This window comes from Mus musculus, chromosome 9 (assembly GCF_000001635.26).
Source record: "Mus musculus strain C57BL/6J chromosome 9, GRCm38.p6 C57BL/6J".
In the NCBI taxonomy this organism is placed as follows: domain Eukaryota; kingdom Metazoa; phylum Chordata; class Mammalia; order Rodentia; family Muridae; genus Mus; species Mus musculus.
The window spans coordinates 63,739,072-63,760,266 of NC_000075.6; the positions used below are offsets into that span (position 1 = coordinate 63,739,072).

Sequence of the window (21,195 nt, forward strand, 5' to 3'; positions counted from 1 at the left end):
ATTGTGGGTTTCAAAATCTCTAACCGACCTGCGCACGCATTTGCCTTCCTTCCTGTGTTTTTAAGGCAGAGCGTTTGCTATGCAGCTGGTGCCATGCAGCACAGGAAACCCGAGCTTGGAGCTCAGCGCAAATCCCTCTTAGCCTGTGGCCTGGTTTCTCCTCGCCTGGCATAGGTGTCCAGGTGAGGCTTTATTTCACCATGGGTGGCTCTGACAAGGCCAGATGTTTATGGATGTGCCGGCTAGTTTTTATGTCAACTTGACAGAAAGCTAGATTCATTTTGGAGGAAAGGATCTCAGTTGAGAAAACGTTCCCAACAGGTTGGCTGGTGGGCAAGTCGGTGGTGCATTTTCTTGATTGGTGACTGATGTGGCAGGGCCCAGCTCGCTGGTTGGCCTGGGCTCTTCTATAAGAAAGCAGACTGAGCGAGCTGGGAGAAGCAAGCCCAGATCCTGCATCCAGGTTCCTGCCTAGAGTTCCCGTGCTGTAGAACTGTAAGCTGAAATAAACTCTTTACTCCCCAAGTTGCGTTTTTATGGTGGTTTTATCACAGCAAGAGAAACCCTAAGGACGACAAAGGCTTTCTAACTCATGGACAGAGCTCCCGGTCACCTCCTCCGGCAACATCACGGATGATGCAGGCTCATTAACAATGTAATGAAGAACGGCTGTGATGCCATCAGACAAGGCCATCGAGGGATGGACTGCTCCTTCATTGAGGAAATGGTGAAGAGTTACATTCATCCATCCCCCAGGAAAACACATGTGCAGAGCAAGGCAAGAAGCCAGCGAGGACTGAGGAGAGAGCTGGAAAGTAACAGGGCAGCCATAGGCCTTCTGAGAGTCTCTCTTCAAGCTTGTCATCGTGTTGCTGAGAAGAGCAGGTGACATTCCCAGAGTCACAGAGCCAGTGTCCACCAGCAGAAGTGGTCAAGAGACCTCAGTCAGCATCAGCAGAGAAGCGTGACACTAGAATTGCAGGCCCTGTTCTCATTCTGTTTGCGGCAAGGTTTCGTGTGGCCTCCTGGCTATGTAACTGAGGACAACCTTAATCCTGCTGCCTCTGCCTCCAGTGCCGGGGTTACAGCGGTGAGCCGTCACCTGCAGACATCACAGGCCCCCTGCACTTCATTTTGTCTGTTCGCTCTCTTCATGCTTGGTTGAACCTTTTACCGTGATGGAGAAGACACAAGCAGGTGGAGGAGATAGATGGCGGACTGAGAAGTGGTACCCGCTCAGGTTCAGGCGTCGTACAGATGTTTGCAGAGAGGTGCCAAGACAGCAGCCGGAGCTGAGGCCCTGGCACTCTGAAGAACTGCGGGCCTGGAAGTCATCCCCACAGTGGTCACAAATGAAACCCAGAGAGAGAAGTGTGATTTAGGATTCTGACTCAGCCCAGCTGGGCAGAGGATGCCCAGCAGATGGTCCTATGTTTCCCATCACAGAAGTTAAAGCAGATAGAGGAAAAAAAAAAAAAAAACAGGGACCAAATGATGACATTCAAAAGCTGCCTGGAGCAAAGCCCTTCTATGAACAACGCTATTCCATCTTCTTCCTACCGGTAACCACTTCCCACGTGAACCCCAAGAAGGCAACCGTGCAGCCCACAAGAGACGTGCAACTACAGATACACTTCCTGCTCATCAATTGGCAACAGTAAACATCTGAAGCAGGCGGTCCACAGTGTGGTCACAGCAAGAGTTGCCCCTCCCACCTCCCCAGCACAGCTCCCCACACGATGGTACATTGTGTGAGGTGAGCCTGCACCAGGAACTTCAGAACCAGGGCTTATAAAACAGAACTGGTCTCATACTGGGGCAGCCTAGCTGGGATTCACTGCCTCGTTCACTGCCAGGTTCACCAGCAGGCTCCTGGGAACTTGAGAATTTTCAAGGAAAGAAGCTGCTAGGGTCCCAGGCTCAAAGGGACTCGAAAGTAAGACAACTCCCCTTCCATACTCCACCCCAGCAACCTCTGTTTACGGGATCAGTAACTTTAAACAATCAAAGGCACTCTGGAGTTGAAGTATACACTATACAAGTATAAGGACCCGAGTCCTGATCCCCAATACCCACATGAAGACATAGGCACAGAGCACACCACTAATCTCAGCACTGAGAGGTAAAAACAGTGGCTCTTATGGAGTAGGCAAGGGGAAGAGGCTCACTGGCCAACCAATCTAGCTGAACTGGTGAGTCCAGGTTTAGTGAGAGAACATGTCTTTAAAAATCAAGTAAAGGCCAGTGGAGGAAGATCTAGACTCTAGCCTCCACAGGTGTGTGCGCGCGCGCACACACACACACACACACACACACACACACACACACCATGAATGCAATACCCATGAATGCAATACCCACACCTGCAAACAGACGCACAATAAAAAGAAGATCGAGAGAGGACGAGAAAGAGAGTCAAAGCCAAAACAGCAACTGAGTTAAGCAAGAATAAAAGAGTCAAACTTCAAACATCTTGAATTAGCTTGAAATGTTTGACAACCTCTAGATCAAAAGGAAAGAAAACAGTAGGGGCTAGGGACAGGGACAGGCAGTTTGTAATGAACTGGACCAAGATCACCAGCTGACCTAAAGACCAGACCATATGCACTGTGAAAAGACCCAGGGTATTCCACACCTACATACAGAGCGCTCCTCCAGGAAACAGCAGAGGCCAGGTGTGACAGGCCAGAACGGTTTCTACCAATGCCACATTTACAGTTTTATATCTTCACGGGTATGCTTTCAGGAGAGGGCACAGGGCATGTCGGAGACCAGTGGGACACAGCTGGCTTGGAACACAGATGACTCTGAAGCTGGAATCCTTAGGAATCTCTAGGCAACTCCTTCCCTGAGGAAGGAAGCACTGGGTGTGGTACCTCTCCCCGCAGCGAGGGAAAGGCAGGTGTTATCTTCATAGTAGGAAAAAGAGAAGCTAAGCCACAGCTGAAGACAGATATCTGAACTGCCTTAGGGGACCTTTGGGTGTGGCTTTGGGTCACAAAAGGCATAGCCTTTGGGCACAGTACTCAAAGAATTCTCTCTGGTTTGCCCTTCTGTCTCCTTAACGTCCAACTAAAGCAGACGATCTGCTCAGGGTGCCATCAGCTGCCTGCTAGGCACTCTGAGCACAGTTACAAATATATTTGCATCTCCCTCTTCACAACAACAACAGGGGATGGGACCAAGTACAGGAGTCCTTTCCCATGTTGTCCACACCTGCACGAGCCTGGAGCCTCACTCCAAGACACTCGGAGTCAACAGCTATTAATTAAGAAGTACCTTGTGCCACAATAAGCACCCTAGTAGGTCCAGGAAGCCTGCTGACAACCCACTATCTCTGCCATTGACTTCGTGTAGCACGACAGGCTAATGACACATCTGGATTCTTTCCAGGATAGAGGCCCTTGGGGAGAGGCCCCTGAGGGAGAGGCCTCTGGGGCTGTTCATGTTTTGGTTTTGGTTTTTGGTTTTTTTTTTAATGTTTCAACAGCTGTGTCCATCTGTGTTCTAACCACAAGAGGACAAGACTGAAGACTAGTGAGCTGAAGAGGTTAAGGTGGAAAGATGAGGGTTCCTGAGTCCATCTGGGGCATGAACCTCCACAGCTGGAGAACACAAGAAGGTTCTATATTGCAGATGTTCTTCACTGGGATTCAGGGTAGCTTCAGCCAAAAGCACCCTGATACTCAGGCCTGGCTGCAGTGCCGAGTAGGAAAATGGACCAGAGGGAGGAGGGACCCTGGGCTAACTGCAAAGCCTAGGCACAAGAGGCAAAGGACTCAGCTTAATATTTTCCAAAGTCCAGCATGATACCAGCTTAGCCCCATCGTCATCAAGGCTGTACCAAATCTCCAGTAAGCCAGGATATAAGTAATCACTATTCTGTGCCTTCACTCACCCCACGCATGTGTCTGCAGGGGGAGACGCAAACCATTCTATGAGATGCCACAGAGCTATTGAGGCAGACAATGGGCACCTTAGAACTCACTGACATCCTCCGAGCAGGCAGCTAGCTTTTCTCATCCTGTTCCCGTTCCTGTCACCTCCGCTGCATTCCTATGAGCTTAGAGGCCAGGGCTGTGCCTGTGCAACAGTTTAAGAGTTCACAGAGCTCCAGGCTGTCCCTAGACTTCCAGTACATTCTTTAGAGCAAGGGAAGAAGGAAGATGAGCTTTAGACAATGGCAAAACCAAATGCTGAGGTGGAGGGGACAGCAGGAGGGAGAGGAGGAGGGGGAGGAAAAGAAGGAAGGAGGAAGAGGAAGAGGAGAAGGGAGGAGGGAAGCCATGCTGTGCCTACCCCCACCCCACCCCACCCCCACACACATCTTGTGCCGGACTCCACTGGCACAGGCAGGCGTTCATTACTCTGGGCCACGTGCTTGCTCCACAAGCCTGGCACAGTCCACGTTTTTAACGCAGAGAGAAAGAAAAGGCGTGCTTGCTGTTATTTTTGATTCCTTCCTCAGCACCTTCCAAAATTCTGGATCAGAAGGATGAGCCACTAAACCTCCCCCAGTCGCAGCTAATAAGCAGCACTTCTAAGGCTAAAATGGAGCAGAAGTGCTCTGTGCCCCCTTAAGAGAACTCTGGTCCAGGCCACTAAATGTCATCCAGGGGCAGTAAGTAAGTGGCCCGAAACCCTGGGTCTAGAAAGGCCAGGGCCTGGTAAGATACCCCTGCTTCTCGCCTTCCCTCCATCGTCCTTGAGCCCTACCTCCTCCTCCACTTGGTTCCATCCATTCAGCAGCAGAGCCCTAACTCGGCCAGCCCTGCCCTAGCTCTCACCTCACCACATCAGGTTAGGGTCAGGGCTTGTTTTAATACCCAGTTGCCAACTCACCTCAGGACCTCAGGCCGGTCCCTTCCCCGGGCTTGGGAGGGATTGCGTCACACAGTCACTCTGAGCAACAGTATGGGAACGGGCTGGTACGATTCTCCCAGTTACTGTGGTCAGATATCACAGTCACTGTGCAGAGATGAGTGACTCAGGATGACCGCTCACTCAGATCTGACCACTATCTGGCTGTAATTAATAATGGCATAACCACATCGTGCTCTTAGGAATACCCAGCGTCGGGCCTGCAGCGATGTCTCAACTGTTAAGAGCACCGGCTGCTCTTACAGAGGGCCAAGGTTCAGTTCCCAGCACTCACACTGGGGGCTCACAACCATCTATAACTCAGTTCCAGGGGATCTGATACCATCTTCTCAGCTACAGGTCCTAGGCATGCATGGGATATGCAGGCGCTCACAGAGGCAAAACACCTATACACATAAAATAACTTTTTAAAATCTTTTTAAAAAATGAAAGAAATATCCAGAATGGTTTAAGGTATCACATACAAAGCCACCTTGATTCTAAAAAGAAGCATAACCCCATTTTCTGCCCATCCCTTTTCTTGAGACAAACAAGAACTTTTAAGGAATCGGATCTGAATTTTCTCATGAAATGAGAACAATGCTAATCTCATGGCTTTGTCTATCAGATGCATACGATGTTCCTCTTGGTGATCTGTGGGGCAGAGCACAGACAGAAGCAGAGATCCCGCTTGGGTCTGAAATGTCCCATAGGCTGCCTGCATCTGGACACCTGCTCCTCTCTTTAGTTGAAGGTGCGGTTTGGGGAGCTATAGGCCTGGCTGGTAGAGATAGAGCACTACAGGGTAGGCCTTTGAGGACTACAGCCTGCCCCTGCTTCTGCCTAGACCATGCTCCCTGATCTATCAAGGTGTCAGCAATCCAAGCTGCAAGCTCTTACCACCACAGACCAGACCCACGCCACCACATCTGCTCCATCATGGCAGACCACACCCTCTGATTAAACTGTGCGCCAGAATAAACCTGTCTTCCCTAATGCTGCTTCTGTCTTGGCAATAAGAAAATGACAGGCACTAGGGGCAAGCCTCAGGCACCCGAACTCCAAATCCTGCCACCGGACCCTCTGGGCCTCAGCCATCCCCATGTGAACACCATGACTCACTCACCTATCCAGAGTGCTGCAAACAATCAACTGTAGCCGGCACGCATCCGTACACCACACAAGAGAATCACCTCAGGGGAGACTCAGGATGTGCCAGAGGCCTGCACTGCCAACCCAACCATCTCTGACAGCAACAAGATGGATGGCTCAGCTGCTCTCTAAGACAAAGGCATAGGAGCACACCAGCCCTGAGTGTAGACTCGTATCAGTGTGTTCGTTGCTCATGGTTCTCCAGGGTCCCCATGAGAATCCGGGTGTGAACTTGGAAACCTGAAGAACTGTGCATTATAAAATCATGGCGGGCGACACAGCCACCGTGTTGCTTCCTGCAAACAGCCCCACACAGAGTATTTGAGTTTCTTCCATAAGCCTGCAGCAGAGGCTCTGTCCCTTTCTACTCATGGGGACAGAGAGGCACTGTACGGTCTCATCTGGAATTCTAGCAATGTTATACATTCAAAAAAAAAAAAAAAAAAAGTCCATAGACACAAAAGCTTATCTAAAGAAGAAAAATAAAAAGAACATATCTATCAACTTAGATTAGCAAGAAAAACAAGGGACTCTCCACAGATGAAACAAATTACAGATACCTGTCCAGACAGGAGATGGGAGTTCTGTTTGTTTAAACTCTAGTATTTCACTCTCTTGTTTTTATTTACTTTGTATGTACATGTGTAGAAATAGGTGTAGTGGTCAGAGGACAATTTGAAGGAGTTGGTTCTCTCCCTCCACCATGAAGGGTTCAGGGACGGACCTCAGGTTATGTGTGAGTCTTGGCAGCAGACATCCCTACCAGCTCAAACATCCTACCACCATCCCCCTTTGTTTTTTAGCCAGGGCCTTACTATGTAATCGAGGTTGGCCTGGAGCTCACAATCTCCTGCCTGGATCTCCCGAGTGCTGGGACTGTAGAAGTGCACCACCAGGCCCGCCTTATCTGACTCATTAAGAGACAGAGCCTGTTTCTGATAAACCGATAACATTCTCCAAGTCTACTGTGGAGTGCAGCTATGCTGGCTGGCTGCAGTGTGCTCTGGAATCAGAAACCTGGCCTGGATAATGTGATACACTGTCTAGAGGCAGTCAGTATAAAAACTCCGTGACGGGCTGGCCTAGGGAGACCCAGAGGGGTTAGGATCCTGTCTATGGCCTCTGTTTAGGGAGACCGATCATCCACAGAGCTCAGAGACATTCCCCCTCATTTCCCAAGGAACGCATGACGTGAGTCACGGCTGATTACCCGAATGCTCGCTCCGGAGCCTCCTGGCTGAACAAGGCGTCTTTGCTACTGACGGGCAAAACACTATTTCAACCTGCTCCAGACATAGCCTAGAGCTGTCCACATGGCAGTATAAGGATTACGTCTCTGACCTGGATAACTCGGGCAGTAAACCTGCTGTTACTGGCCTTGAGGCCTCAGTGGGAGAGCAGTGAGCAGTGGCTTTAGACACCACCCCTCCACTTTAAAATCTCCTGGACATTTACAGAGCAAGGTCCAGACACCAAGCTTGGCTGACCCAACTGCTTGGCACCATCCCTCCCAACTCCTCTGGCCGCTCCCATTTCCTCGCTGTAGCCACCCTGAGCTGCCCTGCCTCTCCCAGACACTAGCCCTCTCCACGCTGTCTGGCCTGCTCTCTCCATAGCCTCCTACCCCACTCCCAGACTCTTTTGTAAGCATGAAGACCCAGCTAGAGCATTTCCTCTTCTGTGAAACCTTCTGATGTTCAGAGGATGGCTGCTCTCCCTCTGGGCTCCTAAACAACACTCTGTGACCTTAACCAGGCCATTTCTCTCAAGGACACCTCTGTGGTTGAACGGGCGCTTCAGTCCCTTTATGCCTCTGGACAGTTCACAGACAGGACTTCATCTCTGTGTTTCGTGAGGCCCAACACAAAGTTGGTTTGCCAAAACCCAATGCACACTTAGGGGCCAGGATCCCCATCTACCACTCAAGCTGGAATGGGGAACCAGCAACATTTAGCCCACCTCAGCCTCGGTTTCAGGTAAGGGAAATCAATTCCTAGAGATTTCTCCACAATCCAGTCCCTGGCACAATGGGATGGGAGTAGCCAGGGCCATTTTGCTGAGCACATGGTACTCTAACAGGCCTGCTGCTAATGCGGGTGGGTGGTAGCATGTGTGTGCACAGGCAAGCCTGCGTGCTACACAGCACACTCCAGAAGACAGCAAAAGAATAAATTAGACTAGAATAGGTCCTGGTGTCCCACCTTGGGAAATGCCTTAACACAAGCCAGAAGCCCAGGTATGAATTTAAAAATTCTCTGACACCTTGGTTCACAATGTGGAGACCCAGGTGAGCCAGCCCCGGGGTCCATCTCTGAACACCCTACACTTTAGGAGCCGTATACACACCATGGTTATGTCCCATGCTACATTTCACATTCTAGACAATTATTTGCCTAATCCACTTGCACCTTTCGTCCTGTTTGTACCCGTAAGTACACCTGTTGCCTGCAGTAGAGTCTGACCTTAGATGTTGGACCAGGAAGAGGTAAGACACAGGCCTGACACAGCCCTGTCCCTTGACCCTGTCTGTATATGCTCTGTCCCATGAAGAAGAGTCCAGCAAGTCGAAGAGCTGAACCCGGTTCTCCAAGCATGATCCCCTTTTCCATGGCTCCATATGCAGCCAGAGGCTCCAGGGCCCACATCCAGGTCACTTTGGAGCCCTCAGCTTCTGGCAACAGCCAGACCAGCTGCTGAGGTGAAACTTCAGGAGGACAACATTCCAACCCTGCCCCAAGAAAACACCAGCAACAATAAACAGCACACACTTACAGGCAGCTATCAGTCACAAACTGTGAGTCACAGGGCTCTGCATGGGGATCTCACCCATCCCCCCACCCAGGGCACTGATTCATCAAAGTTTGTTTTCAATGCTATTATTTTTAGTCAGCCAAGCAATGTTTTAAATGGCCATAGAGAAGCGGAGAAGGGGAATGGAGCGGACGGCCCCTGAAGAACATCGATTATTTTTTTAATACTCCACCGGGACCTCAGCCAATACGCAGCATGACTGGGCACTTTTGGGGTACAGGCATTGGGAAAGGATCCTTCCCTTACATGAACTGCCATTCTTACAGATAGTGAGCTCTGAGACCAGGGATCTCCAGGGTGCCCTGCTGGTGCCATCACCAAATGTCCTTCTTGAGAATGAAAAGGCGAATTTACTGAACACATACTATGAGCTACACACTTGGGCTAGGAACCTGGCCTGTCTCAGCTCACTCTTACGTGCGATCAACAGTCCTGCTCCCATTTTTCACACAGGAGAACTGAAGCAAAAGATATGACCAAGGCCATTAGGCTCCATGCAGTCCTTCTCTCTGCTGCGTTATAATGTCCCAGCTTCCTCTCCCACTTCACAAGTGGCATATGGCACACCCATTAGGGAACAGAGAAATGACCACAAAGAAATATCTTAGAGAGGTGCAGTACACCTAGAGTCCAGGCCTGGTCAAGCTACAAGTCTCTCTACCAGAGAGGCATGGGAGCAGAGAAACCCTGGTATTTTGCTTCAGCACTCTATCTGACAGTTAATTGTAGCTAGGGGGAAAAAAGAAAGAAAGAAAGAGACACATAGTCAGAAAAGAGAAAAGAAAAGAAGGGAAAAGGGAAAAGGGAAAAGGGGAGGAAGGAGGGGAGGGGAGGGGAGGGGAGGGGAGGGGAGGGGAGGGGAGAAGAGAAGAGAAGAGAAGAGAAGAGAAGAGAAGAGAAGAGAAGAGAAGAGAAGAGAAGAGAAGAGAAGAGAAGAGAAGAGAAGAGAAAAAAGAGCTCTTTCTGGACCCATTACTCCACGTTTGGCTCAGCCCAGAGGTGATTTTTTAAGGAAAAAATGCCTTTTGGCATTTTTGAGCTGTAACAGTGTCAAAACAGACCTTTAAAAAACACACACCCAAAAAGCATTACTATTGTCAAAAGTTGTCAAAAGCTTTTAAACACCACACACACACACACACCAGGGGCCCCTCTGGGCCACAGTTGGCTCAGTACGAAGCCTGGCGGCAGGAGCAGTCAGATGGGTAACTCTGTTTCCAAGGCAAACCTGTATGCTGCTTTCTAAACAGTGCTCGCCCTAAACAAACGCCCAGTGGAGCACAGAGAACTTGCCAGATGTGAGTGGGGAAAGCCTTGGGACACAGAAAAAGAATGAACTCAAACTCGTTTTCCATTTCCTAGATGGGGTTCAAACTTGTAAGCTCCCTGCTCCCTCTGCTTACTGGGGGTAGTGTCTGTCTTTGTATAGACAGTTGAAAATAAATAAAGGAAGCTTCGTGGGTAAACACTGACAGGAGCAAACACTCCCACAGGTATCTGCGAGAATGCCCACCTCTGGTAGCTCACCGTTTTTTAGGCATCTGTGGTCATTAAAGTCAACTTCCTGCTCCAAGAATAGTCAAAAATAGCAACAAAGGAAGGCAAACCGCTCACTGCCTCTGAAGACACACAGTCTCCGGGCTTCATCCTCGTGTTGGGTATTTTTACACTACACGCCTTTGTAGTTCAAGTTTGCCGATTTAGTCAAGGGTAGCCAGGGGGCCAGGAGGGCAAGGGGAAGAGGAGAGCCACAATCTAAAGACGGAACTCCAAAGTTGTTTACTCGCTTTTATAAATTAATTGGCACTGGACTGATGATAATTAAAGAAGATTCATGATTCAATTAATGAACCAGTTGTACACCAAAAAAAGAACTTCTAAATTGGGGCTAGTGAGATGGCTCAGTGGGTAATTGGTGCGTGACACCGAGCCTGACGACCCAGTTCCTGACTACCAGGGATCCACGCAGTGGAAGAGAGCTGACAAGTGATCCTCCGACCTCCACTTCTGCACCTGTGGCTCGTGTCCCCACACACACACAACAAAGACAGTACAATTTTTAAATGGCTTCAGAAACTTCTAGAATGCCTATATGAAAAATCAAAGCAGAGTCCGGAGAACCCTCCACCAGAACTTGCTACCTAGACTATACCAGCTGAGAACAACTGAGATGCAGAGAAATTAAGTCAAAAACAAAGCAAGGTTTAGAGCCCCTCACCACACACACACACACACACACACACACACACACACACACTCTCACTACCCTGTGTCAGTCACGCCTGCTTCCAAAACAACCTGACCAAGTGCAGTAAGTTAGTTTTCTTTGATAGCATTTCTGGAGTCTGCTAAACAAACTTTTAGCTGGGTCCAGAATTAGCCAGACTTCTTAATTAATGGCTTCTACTGTGTTTTCAATTTAAACTGAGTCTCTCTGTCAAAACATTGTGTGTGAGTAGTAGTGTGTCACTGTGGCAGGCAGCTGTTTGCAGTCATGCCACTGAGGACAGAGGGGCTTGTCCGGCAGATACGTTATTTCTCACACTGTGAAGTAAGTCAACACAGAATAATGTGTATGCTCGCGCTCTCTCTCTCTCAACAAACACACAGAGAGAGAGAGAGAGAATCTTTGTCAGCAGTTAATCCATTTCAGAGTTTTGAGGGGGACTGGTTTCTTAGCACCAAGCAAATTCTATTTACAAATTAGCTGGAGATAAACGCACACAACGGTCTTACGGCTCCCAAGGAGCCATGTTTAACCAGCTGGCAGATGGGAAGCTACAGAGGGAAGCAAAGGAGCTAGCCCTCTTTCCTCGTCACGTCACTGTCACCCAGGGCACGGAGAGAGCACCTGGCAGCTTCACTGAAAGCAAACAGAACAATAAACTAGACAAGGCCTCCTAGAAACTCCTTTGTCCCTGAAACCACATTCCTGGACTGCAGAGCAAGCTCAGAGAGCAAAGGCATTTGCCACCAAGCCTGACAACTACAGTGTGGTCCTGGGGACCCACTTGGTAAAAGGAAACCACTGACTCCCTCACAGGGAAGATGGAGAGGCTGAACTACAAGGCCTTGGAAAGCTGGTCCCTCCAATGCTCACCAGCTTCCAGTTCCTTCCCACACCACGCACACAGCAGGATGCCCCTGCCCCTTACCTCCTACCCCAGGAGCAACCTTGCCACTGGCAACACTATCAGACTCGGACCTGGGAAAACAAGTCAGGTTGTATTCTTTTTTGTTTGGTTGGTTTTGGTTTTTGTTTTTTTCGAGATAGGGTTTCTCTGTATAGCCCTGGCTGTCCTGGAACTCACTCTGTAGACCAGGCTGGCCTCAAACTCAGAAATCTGCCTGCCTCTGCCTCCCAAGTGCTGGGATTAAAGGCGTGCGCCATCACACCCGGCTCAGGTTGTATTCGTGGTTTTGTGTTTCCCAGCTGTCATAGTTCATCTTGATTGTCAAGGTGATGAAATTGAAGTCACCAGGAAAACAAAGCTCTGGATATGTCTGTAAGGGAATCTCTCGGTTGGGTTCATTGAGTTGATGGGACCCACTCTTATCTGTGGGCCAATCAGCAGCTTTCACCCCTTTCTGCTTCCTGACTGTGGATGCCACGTGGCCAGCCACTCCAAGCTCCTGCTTCTATGGCTTTCCTGCCACAATAAACTGTTACCTGAAACTGCAAGCCAAATTAAGTCCTTCCTCCCTTTCCGCTGATTTGTCAGGGTATGTTTGCACAATAACAAGAAAGGCGGTTAATACACCCTTCAAGTACAGCAAAGGAGACAGGAACAGAAGTTAACTAGATATTCAAGACCCTGTTGCTTTCCACCTTGGAAGTGTGACTCTTAAGAGGGGGATTCTGGAAGACGAAGAGCCGGGAGAAATGCCTTAACAGAATACAGTCTCATTTCAAATGAGCCAGCCCTGCCCAGTCCCATTTATTCCACAGAGGCACACTGAGAATAATGGCTGTGCAGCGCAGCAAATGGCATTAAAATCTCCTAATAAATTACTAGGTGGAAATTAATAGCCATTCAGTCCATTAAATTGTGTTAATTTTATTTCCATTATAATACAGCAGCAATTGCAAATTTACATTATTAAGCCAATATTTATTTTTTTCAAAAACTCATTTTAATTAGAGTCGGGATGTGATAAGCTCAAACCTAATTCTCTCCATTGTCATCAACCTCTTGCATGTCTCATCAAAACTGAACGATGACTTCATTCATCACTTTTTTTTCTATCATTAAAATAGTCATTTAAATGTTTATGTCCAGGCCCTTCAAGGTCCTCAGCAGGTAAACTCTCTTGCCATATACCTGACGGCCCGAGTTCAACGCCTGGAGCTCATGGTGGGAGGAGAGAACTGACTTTCAGAATGCATGCACCCTCACTTGCAAATACAAAGTAAAATAACATTTCACAGGCTAGAAAGATAGCTAGGCCATAGAGAACACATGTGGCTCTTACAGAAGATGGGAGTCAGGCTCCATCAGCAGGTGGGTCTGCTCACAACTGTCACTCTGTCTGGGGGTGACACCCCTCCTGGTGCCTGTGGACGCTGCACTCGCATGCATACACACATATGCACATAAATAAGCAAAGCTCTTTAAAGTCCTTGCAGAGACTTCTAGAAGAGATCCTAGGAACACTTCCCATGTCTTTTCAGAAACTGGGGTTCGCAGGATTTTCTCTGCCCAGCATGTGATTGAGAGATGTGAAAAGCTAAGTTGCACCAAAAGGAAAGGCTGAGCAACCCACAGTCCGCAGCTCGCAGCTCGAGTCCCTGCTCACACCGAGGAAAACCTGAAATTCAGGTTTGTCACACTAAGTTGCCCTTTACTTCAAAGAGAAAACACTTTATAGTTGGGTCCTAGACAAGCACTCAGCTCACAGGCCCTTCTGTACAAGTGACAGGTAAGAGAGTCACCGCAGCTGTCTGCCTGGCAAAAGCCCAGCAGATAAAGGTGTCATGCAAGACAGCTCTCCTCAGGTTCCAACACACATATAAGCACGCACTCAAACAACACAGACACAGACACACACACACACACAAACACACACACACACACACACACACACACACACACGAGGGATGTTTCAAGGAAAATGGAGATCACCATGTTAAGCAAAAATCAAACTGAGACAGATGTAGTGTGACTTTTCACATAGACTGAATCTACAGTTTTTTTTAAAAAAAAATTGTAAGACACAAAACTAGAAGAGGGACTACACAGAGGCCAGGGCAGGATTCAAGATGGGGGTTGGGGGCCCAAGGGAGGTACATATACTCAAAATACAAGACTCAAAAAATGGCATGATAAAATCTAGTTTGCACAATGAACACACATAAATAATAATAAAGGAAAGACCAAGTTCCCAGGAGCTTCACACAGTCCAAACTCCTCAGACCATCACCCCAACAGGTATCCAGCACACACCAACCTCCCCAACACACATGCCAGCTCCCACCGGGAGCACTGTTCGACCCTCGGCCACCCTGCCAGCTCTCTATCCTGGGGCAGGGATGCTGAGTTCCTTGAGAGCAGTGACTGGTTAAGTCCCACCATCAAAGCAATGAGGACGCAAGGCAAAACACAAAAACCCTACATCTCCGCAGCATGTCTGTAAACTCTTCTGGGGCCTCATTTTAACCCAGTTTTATGCCCATCCAGGAAGGCTCTGGGCTGGTGAAATGACTCAGCCAGTAAAGGTGCCTGCCACCAAGCCTGATGCCACCAAGCCTGATGACCTGAATGTCACCTTCAGAACTCAGACGGTGGAAGGACAGAACCATCGCCTGCAAGCTGTCCTCTGATTTCCAAATGTGCACCACATCATGCACACAATACACATACGTGCACACATTACATACACACATACATGCATTAATACAATACAACCGATTTTAAATCCAGGCAGGGACCTGAATTCTAGGGGTTGGGTGGGGTTTATCTTTCCCCAGAGAAAGCAGGTGGCTGTCATGGTTTAATATTCTAATGTTGTGCCTTCACATGTTAAAACATATATCACAGTCATCTTCCCCACAGTATCCCCAATCTCCAAAAATGTCCCTGTCTTCTCAAACACATCTCTGCATCCCTCCCTAGGGCATATAACATTGGGTCAGAGGCCGGATACACAAGAAACAATCCTGTTTTCTGATTAGAAACAGAGCAAAAATGCTGCCCGCAAAAAGTATGGATTCAAACATTCTGCCCTAGGACCAAGCAGGAAGGGTCAAAGTTCCTCCAGCCAGAGAATACTGACCCTGTGGTCCAGCGCCCTAGTCAGCTACCCGCTGTTCTGAGGCCCTGTTCTGATGGCTCGCATGCTGGCAGCTGGGAGGAGGCTTGCTACCAATGGTTTACACCGAGGAGGTTGGCCAGAGACCTACCTGGCATTGTCAAAAGCCTTGGTGTTTCTGTCCCCAGAAGCTGGAGAAAGCTGTTACAATGAAGATACTCTTCCTCTCCCTACCAGTTGAGGGTAGCCTAGCAAAGTCCCTGGTGGCCCCAGGAGGAGGTCATACTACAAAGGGAGTGGACAAAGGTGGTGGTGGGGTGCTTCCTGTAAGACCTACTTCACTTCTTGATTTTTTTTTCCCCCTCTCTGGATTTGGTGCTATGCAACAATGCCCAAGATCCCTTCTAAACCAGAGATGCCTTCAGCTTGGTCCAATACTGGCTCTCCCCCGCGGCAGGCCTGTCTCTCTCAAAGGCAGGTGCTTCAACTTCCCTTTAGGAACTAGAGAGGGAGACACCTGTGTCTCCTCTCAGCCGCTCAAGCAGGTGGGAGTGGGCTGCTGGCATGGAACTTGCCTGAGCTCTGCCCCACCCCTGCCAGATCAGAGATGCCCTGCTCTCCACTCTGTGGCTTAAAATGAAACTCCTACACCTCATCTCTGTGAAGGCAAGCAAGCCTGGGGCACTCCAGCTCTCCCGGTCACTGAATGTGCCTAGAGCCCGGGGGAAAGAAGAAGCCAGCATGTGGCCAATAGCTACCACAGCCAAAAGGTTCCACATCTCAGACGGAGAGTCCTCACAGCCCGGCTCCAGATCTGACAGAATGTACTGAGGCACCCAGTGTCCCGCCCCACTCGAAGCGGGTGACTAAGTCACACACTTTCCTTTGTCTGCTTTCCAAAGCCCTAGTTCTCAAAGGCAGCAATGTGACAAGCAACACACAAGCCCGGGGCTTAGCAGACACAGGGCTAGCACGAGCACATAGGGGCTTAGCAGACACAGGGCTAGCACGAGCACATAGCCAACTAGTCGCCTCCCCAAGACGTGGCCTTTAGCTTTCTGCCCATGGCCAAAACAGCAGCAGCTGTTGCCAAGGGAGACAGGGTGACCCAGAGGCGTGGGCACAAAATCCAGGGATGGAAATCCACCTTTGTCTGGATCCACCCAAGCAACCGGGTCTCTCTAGTTGAGAAAAGATGAAAGAAAACAATCCCAGGACTGGGAGGGTAGCTCAGTAGCAGAGCGTTGGCCCAACATGCAGGAAGCCCTGGGTTCAGTCCGCAGTGCTGCCAAAGAACCGGCAAACACACACCCTGCTTCCAAAGCCCGAGGTCTACGCACAGGCTGAAGGTACCTAGTCCTACTCGGCTGGGAGCAAAAGTGTTAGCCTGAAATCTCAGAAGCACACTAGCTTTGACCTGCCTGTGAGGAAGGCACAGCCTCTCCTCCAAGCTGACCCCAGCCCAAAGATTAACCAAGAGCGTTGCAGACAGAAGAGATCCACCACCCACCCTGGACACGGATGCTTTGGGGACTCGGAGTTCAAAACAGACTGGGAGAAAGGGCATGCCAGATCTAGTCGAATGAATGCTTTCCCTCTCTAAGTTCTGTTGCTTTGCAAGCAAGATCATTTTAGACCTCCGTGCCTTTTCTATGTTCCAGTTCTGTCGTCGACCATATGAAAGTGCCTTGTAAATTGTGAAATACTTTGCACAGCTATTTCATACTTGATAGCACTGGAGGAGGGTTCAAAACAGAAAGCACTTGAGCTGGGTGCACTCGGGCAGATGGGGGTGGGGGGTGGGGGGAGGCTGCTTCTCCAGACCTGACAGAGCTCTGTGAAACTCAACCGCCCGCTTCAGCAAAAGGATAGAGGAGATTGGAAAGCTGGAGAAGAAGCCAAAAACCCAGGTGCCTCTGACTATCACATCACCCCTAACGCCAGCTGGCAAAGGCTCAGCAGCCAAGCGTTCTTCCAGACCACATACTGCCTGCCTGCCCTCTCCTTTACAGGTGGAATCCACCCACTCAGGTTTGGGGGTTGTTAGATTTTTGCTTTTGTTGTGTTTTGTTTCTGTTTTCTTTAAGTGTCATTCCCACCATATGTGGTGTGTGCTTCTAGGGAAGGCCGACCCTGGGTTCCTGTGGACAGATGTTGTTTTGTGTCTTACTATCAGGGCTGGCAGCCCATACACAGCTGCCTTGAGCAGGTGGCCAAGGATGGAAGCTACCCCTGCCTAGACAGGTGATGACCTCTACTATCGTAGGCCTTCTTTCCATCCCTCTGCAGGCAGAACGCCCCCGCCCCCCCCCAAACATCCCCACCTGCCCCTCATCTGGAATCAGTCTTTAAAGGTGTTTGAGAAGAAACAAAACCAGAAGACTAAAGTGCTCTCACCGCATTGCCCAGACGCGGGTATGCTCTAGAAGGCCTTGGGAGTGAAGTCACTGACCCCTTCCATCAGCCATCTGTGAGCTCCCGCCGGACTCCTCTAGCCCGATGGGAAGGATAAAGGAGGTCAGGACAGATGGCAAAGCGCTTTGGGAAAATAGGCTCTACAGGAATGCAGGGCCGATGGGAGGCCAGCCCTGGGGTGTTTTGTTATCTGCCTGGAGCTGCCTGCTCCATTCTAGGCACCCGCATACTCTGGATTAAAAAGATCGCAAATCAGCAGGGGTGGGGTGGAAAGAGGGAAAGCCCCTACTTTCTGCCACTTGTTTCTCCCGCTTCAAAGTCGGTGCTCTGCTCTCCAACTAAGTGCGTGCGTGCATGCGTGCACAGGGGGCGGGAGGCTGGCACAACCAAATCTAAAAATACTCAGTAAAAATGCTAATCCCAAAGCAAAGAAAGAGCGAAGAAGGAATCTGTCAATCAACGGGCTCCCGCTCCTCACCCACAGCTGTACCGACTGCATTCCTGTAGACGAGGAAAAGAAGTGGGGGAACAGAGCTGAAGAAAAGAAAGGGACACACGCCACCACCTCCACGAGCGCGGGGCGGGAGGCGGCGGAGGAGGAGGGGCTCGGCCGGCAGAGCCGAACAAAGCGGGGCCTCCACTTGGAGCCCGAAGCCCCGAGAGTTGGGGGGCCAAGCTCAGAAACACCCCTGCTGCCCGGAAGCAGCTGGCGACCCTTGAGGTCTAGAAGCCAAAATGCTGCACGGAAGCCAGGTCTCTGAGGCTAGGCAAATCCGAAGGTTTTGTTTGGGGTCCCTCCACCCACTCCCCGTCCCCTACAGGCGCGCGCACACACGCGCACACGCCCTCCCTCTCCACCCGGGCCGCGCTAGGGGGCTGGGCCAGTGCGCCCCCAGCCGCTCTGGGACCCCACCTGGGGATGGTAATGCACTTGGTGTTCACGTTCTGCGTGGTGATGGCCTTCTCCAGCTCGTCCAACTGCCCCGTCTTCTTGAGCTTCTTCACCAAGCTCTTGACCGCCTTCTCGCACCACTTCTCCTCCTGCCCGTTCTGCTCGCCCTTCTTCCAACCCAGCAGGCGCTTCACGATCGGGGGGGTGAAGGGCAGGATGGACGACATGGCTGGCACCGAAGGGTCACCGGCGCCCCCGGCGGGGCTGGGCGCACTGGGGACGCCGGGGGCGCTCAGAGGCAGCTCGGCCCGCGCCTCGCCCGAACTTCGCTTTTAACTCTGGAGAACTTGCCCGGGCGTCCGGGCCAGGACTGCGGCGCTGCAGCTGCGGGGATCGGGAGCACGGCGGCGCCCGAGCTGCTCCACGCGGACCGACGGACTGACGGGCAGGCCCCGGACGCGCGGGGCGGAGGCGGCGGCCGCGAGACTCCAAGTGGCAGTAGAAAGTTTGGGTTTCCGCACGGGGTAGCTGTTTGGGTGCCGCCTCCGGGAAGGAAAGTCCAACCCCCAGCCAAACTTTGCTGGCCTGGATGGCTTTGGTGCGCAGATCCCTCCGCCTCTGCAGCGCTGCTCCTCCTCCTCCTCCTCCTCTGCGATCGCCGCCTTGCAGGGCCAGCCAGGGCCGAGCAGCCGCGCTACCCGCTCCTCTCCCGCCCGCTCCCAAGTCTACGTTTCACGCAGCTCCGCGTGCAGCCTCCTTCCCAGCGCAGTCGCCGCCCCCTCGCTGCCGGGGCTCCCCGCTCCTCCCCCGCGCCCTGCTCCGGGGAGGACCCGCGGCCTTCCCCGCCCAGCGCCGCCAAGCGCGCCCACGTGGGCCACCGGGTAGGGCGGCCGCCAGCTCTGCCAAGTGCCGAGGGACCGGACTCCTGGGGACTCGCCGCCCCACAGACTCTCAGATACCGTTGCAGGAACTAGAGAGGATTAGACTCACAGGGAACAGGCACTGTCCGTCAAGGGCTGGCTGCACTCCGGAGAGGACTCGGGCGCGGTGAGGGGTTCAGAAAAGCTCCGGGCCCAGGAAGTTGGGGCACGCTGATCTCGCTCAGTGGCCAGAGCTGCTTTAGGTGGTTTTTTGTTTTGTTTTTGTTTTCCTGCTGGGTGAGATCAGAACGGCCGACTGCCTGAGACTGCGGAGGAGGGAGTTGGAAAAGGGGAGAGGGAGACTTAAAAGGAGTTAAGAGACCTCAGTGACAACTTGAACAATAGCTGGAGCCAGGGGTCCCTTGGGCCCAGTGAACCAAGCTTTTTGCAGAAAACGGGCCTCAAAGACATCTGTTGCGTTCCTGAAGGAATGAATGGGGGTGCTTTAGGATTTTTCTTTGGAGGAGGGGAGAGAATTAACATTTCAGGGTGTTACTGAAGTTCCGAAATTCGACACCAAACAAGTAAGAGAGCTTTTGTTTACAAAGCAATGAACTCGCACACACAAAGAGCAAGCCGGAGAGGACTCGAGAAGTTTATTCAAAGTTAGCCTAGGTGGGAAGCCAAGAGAACCTGACTTTGAGTAGCCCTAGGGGCTTTACTGCAGACTAGACGAATTCAGGGCTGGTTGCCCACGGTCCCTCCACGGATTTGGGGCGTTACATTAGACCCTCTGCTCCTTTATCCTGTTTCAGCCTCCCTATCAGGCTAGCCCAGATGCTTAGAGTGTGCTTGGTTTTGCGCACGCGCGAACACACACACACCTATTTCTCTCCCGTGGTGAGAAACAAGTTATTTGCAAACCAAGATCCGGTGCGCTTTACGAAGCCCTATGAAGTGTGGCTCGTCCCACAGAGTCAGCCCTGAAGCTTCAGGGGCCCCCTGCTCTGTCCTCGAGGCTGCCCCACCACCAACCGCCAGCGGCAGCTTGTCAGGGGTTGTGGTTTCCCTCCTTCCACCTCCCTGGTAAGTCCTGAAAGGAAGACCCCTGAGGCTCAGTAGACCTCAGCAAGCCGGTTCCTGCAAACCAGTTAGATGGTGGCTGCAGCCTCCCTTCCACTTGCTGCTAGAGACTATAAGGAAGGAGGTCCTTTTTGTTTTGTTTCAAGACAGGGTTTCTCTGTGTAGCTCTGACTGTCCTAAAACTCGCTCTATAGACCAGAGCAAAGCTGGCCTCGAACAGAGATCTGCCTGCCTGTGCCTTACTTGGCATTAAAGGTGGGCAGTCTTCACTGCTGTGTTCAAACAGATACCAATCACTGCCGTTAAAAGCCTGAGAGGCACAGCACCAAGGGTCAGAGCCAGGATTTAAACCCAGGTTTTTGTTTGGTTTTGGTTCTTGCTACTGGCCCTAGAACTGTAAAGCTAGGACACAATGTGCAAAACAAGAGCTTTTCTCACAGGTGCACCATTATCTCCAGGAATGGTCTCAGGCCCTTTCCTCGCCACCTCCTAGGCTGCTGGGACTTTGCAGAAGTCCTAAGCAAGACAAAAAGTGGAGGCCAGTGTTGATTCATGAAGAAGGGTAGCCAGGAGAGCTGGTTCAAATCCTGCTTCTCTCTCTCCAGCGCTTCCTGTCACAAATATGCTACTTGTTGAGAAATTCACAATGAACGAGGAAGGTCCTTAACCACTAGGAGCTCCCAGCCAGAGAAGCACCAAGGGATAGGGATGAAGGTTTGCTTAGGAGGGCAGAGGACAGAAAGCGGCCTATGTAATCATCTTCCAGTAAGAAGTTAATCTTAGCCGAGCAGTGGTGGCACATGCCTTTAATCCCAGCACTTGGGGGGCAGAGGCAGGTGGATTCCTGAGTTCAAGGCCAGCCTTGTGTCTTAA

General features: G+C 50.9%; 1 protein-coding gene across 1 annotated transcript in view; it reads right to left on the reverse strand.

The window, feature by feature from the left end:
• The window catches only part of Smad3 (SMAD family member 3), a 111,229-nt gene extending 92,306 nt beyond the window's left edge, over positions 1 to 18,923 (reverse strand). Inside the window, exon 1 of the mRNA NM_016769.4 lies at positions 18,401 to 18,923. Within this exon, the coding sequence (NP_058049.3) occupies positions 18,401 to 18,606 (206 nt within the window). The 5' untranslated portion in view covers positions 18,607 to 18,923. The remainder of the gene's footprint in view (positions 1 to 18,400) is intronic.
• Between the last annotated feature and the right edge of the window lie 2,272 nt (positions 18,924 to 21,195).